Raw genomic sequence first — 3,214 nt, forward strand, 5'->3', positions numbered from 1 at the left:
CACACCCTCCAATGTCACATTGCATCAACCTAAACCATTGTATTATTTAAAGAAATAGTGTATCTTTAATTAAAGGCCATTGTCATGCTCTGAAAGTGTTAACCCATTGAGCACAGTAAATCAAACTAAACGGCCCACTTTGCCTGCATTCACCCTACATTTATTTTTAAGAGTGCATTTACTATTGGAAGCTTTGGCCAAAAAGCCTCTGAAAAGACCAAGAAAAAAAAACATGGGAATGTTCAGGTTCTGAAATATACTTTAATGTAGGACACATACAAAGAATACACAAGGAAAATCATGATTATCCCATTTGAATCTGCCCTTCCACCATATCCGACTCCCTCATCTTTGACTCTCAGTGCCTTCCTCCACATGGTTTCTTGGGGGGCACTTCAGTCTTCTGCCACAGACTTGGAGTAGTAATACCAATCACACCGAGAGCAATTATCGGTCCAGCATTCCCACTGAGTTTACTCTCCTCATCTGAACCCATTCCCAGATCATCCTCCTTCTCATGAACCGCCACCGCACGTCCCAGAATGGAATAAGGCCCAAAGAGCTTGGCGTCTGGAAGCGTCAGGAACTGCCTTATAACTCCTTTCTCGGAAGCAAAGTTGCCCAGGTCTCCAGGATGATGAGGGTGGTCAACGCCGTTTGGATTATAATGAGGACCAACAGTGATGCTGCCTTGACTGAGGTCTCCATACTGATGGATGTGCATGGCACGCTCTTGACGATCGATGGCAGGCAAACCACGGAGGTTGATTTTCACTTCTAAATCTCCATTGGGGAAGACCTGCTTGAAGAGGATTTGCCCAAAGATCTTTGGCTGGTTACGTGGCAAATTGGGGCTGGGAGTTACTTCACAAGTGGCATAGATGGTGTTGTCGAACTCCACGACTTCCGGCTGTGGAGCTTCGGCAGGCAAACACTCCTCCTTGTGGAACTCTCCTCCTTGTATATGCAGCACCAGCAATATCAGAGGGAATATTAGGATGATTTTCTCCATGTTGATCTTTAAAGCCTACAATGAAAAGTGGATTCAGTGAAATTATGCCATTGGTTTAAGAAAGTAATATTTTTGATAAAAGGTCAAAGCTTTGTTGCAGGGAGCTTTGAGAATGGAAGTTGCATTAGGTACACAAGTTGCATAGCACAACCAGATTAGTTTGCAATGGAAAAACCATACAAGAACCCAGACAGCAACCAGACCCGGCCCACATCTGGGCCGTGTGTAATCCAGGTGTACCAGACGTGGGCCGACACCATGTTGCTGTCTAGAAAACTATAATTTTTGAATTGCTATGTAGCCTTGTGAAAATAATAAAATAAAAAATTTGCTTATTGGTATTGGATGTGTACCTGTAGTATCTTGAAATTACACTAATAATAATAATAATAATAATAATAATAATAATAATAATAAATAAAAATAAATAAAACTTGCAGATAACACGGATGAATTATAAAAAGCCACTTAAGTGTACACACACTTTCATAAGCGTCACACCTGCCAGCCAAAGTTCCTATGATACAAACCAATGACATACAGGTGGATGTAATCACACTAAAATGAGTCCAGGCAAAGGTTTATGGAAATGGAAAAGGTCTAGGGAGAAGTGCCCTCTGGTGGTCATGATAGGGCTTCTGCTGGCAGGAGTGACATTAAGTACATGTACACTTTTAAAAAAAAAAGTAATGCCAAACTAAGAGTTTTACTTTAAAGTACATTATGTTTTGAAAATCTTTTTGTTGTGCTTTAAAGTACACTTAATTTGATCTGTTGTAGCCTACATGTTATTCAATATTAAATATACAGTTGATGTCTGATATTTTTCACAAGGACAGGTAAAATAAAAGATAATATCTATACTTTTGCTTAAACATTTTTTAGTTGTACTAAATCAAGTCAGTTGATGGAGAAAATGGAATGGAGAAAACAAAAACAAAACCAGCCTAAAACAGCAAAGGTGCACTACCGTACAGCTGAAAAGTTGTCCTCAATCCGTGTGGAGCCTGAATATTGCAGTCACAAAAATACTACAACACTTAATCCGTGTGCAGTCCTGACCTGGGGTTGAGAGAATGTTCCTTTTGGCTGCTCTTATAGGAACTCATGTTGAGCTACAAGTTAACCATGATAGTCTGTTAGTCACTAATTAAGTTCACCTGTGTTTCATTTAGCTCCCTTTGTTTGCCTGTTTAAATATAGCACTCAGTTTATTCAGTTCTTTGTCTTGCATTGCACAATGTGTTCTCCAGTGTTTTGTGTTTATTAAAAGAAGTACTGCTATAGTTTTTTTTTTTACGATTGCTATGACAGATTTTTCAATACTTTTAACAATTTTCCAAAACTCTTAACACGGTTAGTTAGCACTACATCCGTCTATGTCAGGGTTATTATAGTTTTTATTTTTATTTCGTTTTGACTTTTTGTTTTCAAATTCAGTTTAGTTTTAAAGTCTATGTTGCAGGTTAGAGTACCCAGTAAGCCAATGTATAGAAAAATAATGTAGGAACTAGATTTAAATATAAACATATACTTATAAAACACTATTTAGGCTTCTGGAGTCGTTTTTGTGAGAAATTTTTACTTCCGCATTTGAAAATCACTTAAACCGCCCTGAAGTGACGTAACATGAGGTAGAGCGGTCAAAGTAAATCAACTAGCAAATAGGAAAGCAATGGATCGCAATGACAGCTCAGAAAGCTGGGGGAATTGTAGCCTAAATGTTTACTCGTATGATATATATATAATTCATATATAATTGATATATATGATGATATCATATATAATTATGAGCCTGATATGAAACCAAGTGAGCTGGACAGGCCAGGGTTAGACAGAACAACGGTGAGTTGTGGTGTGAGGAGAACAGGCCGAGAGAACAGTGTTAGCTTATAGATGTATTCACGTTAGCCGACGATATGTATAACAGTAACACTATGCGCAGATCACAATACTGTACAGATTATCATCATCATGTATCAGGCAATAGCAAAGCTAGTACTTAGACCCATACCTGCATGTGTTGTGTGTGTCAGCCATTAGGAGGCAGTTTCCAGAGGAAGAGGGACTTTATAAAGGCTTTGAATTGACCCATTTGGTGACAATGAATAAAAAAAATGATCACAATCACAACTGTCTTACTGTATAACAACTTTATATGTAGAAACACCCAACACAAACATTAAAGTCGGTTTGTACAGA

At 38.3% G+C, this 3,214-nt stretch overlaps 1 protein-coding gene across 2 annotated transcripts; it reads right to left on the bottom strand.

Annotated features, from left to right (window-relative positions):
- Positions 1 to 219: 219 nt before the first annotated feature.
- LOC308700363 (extracellular superoxide dismutase [Cu-Zn]-like) lies at positions 220 to 2,295 on the bottom strand. Of its 2 annotated transcripts, none has more exons than XM_081381959.1 (2): positions 1,988 to 2,295; positions 220 to 1,027 (listed from the first exon to the last, which is right to left on the bottom strand). In XM_081381959.1, exon 2 carries the CDS (start codon positions 1,010 to 1,012, stop codon positions 359 to 361), a length of 654 nt encoding a protein of 217 aa, XP_081238085.1. In that variant the 5' UTR covers positions 1,013 to 1,027; positions 1,988 to 2,295; the 3' UTR covers positions 220 to 358. The 2 variants fall into 2 exon arrangements, with proteins under 2 accessions (XP_081238085.1, XP_081238086.1); XM_081381960.1 differs by having other exon boundaries at positions 1,983 to 2,295.
- Positions 2,296 to 3,214: the final 919 nt, after the last annotated feature.

Source organism: Scardinius erythrophthalmus, assembly GCF_964197995.2.
Source record: "Scardinius erythrophthalmus genome assembly, chromosome: 1".
NCBI lineage: Eukaryota > Metazoa > Chordata > Actinopteri > Cypriniformes > Leuciscidae > Scardinius > Scardinius erythrophthalmus.

Coding starts and splice junctions, on each gene's coding strand:
- LOC308700363 (XM_081381959.1), bottom strand. CDS start 1,012: ATGGAGAAAATCATCCTAATATTCCCTCTGATATTGCTGGTGCTGCAT.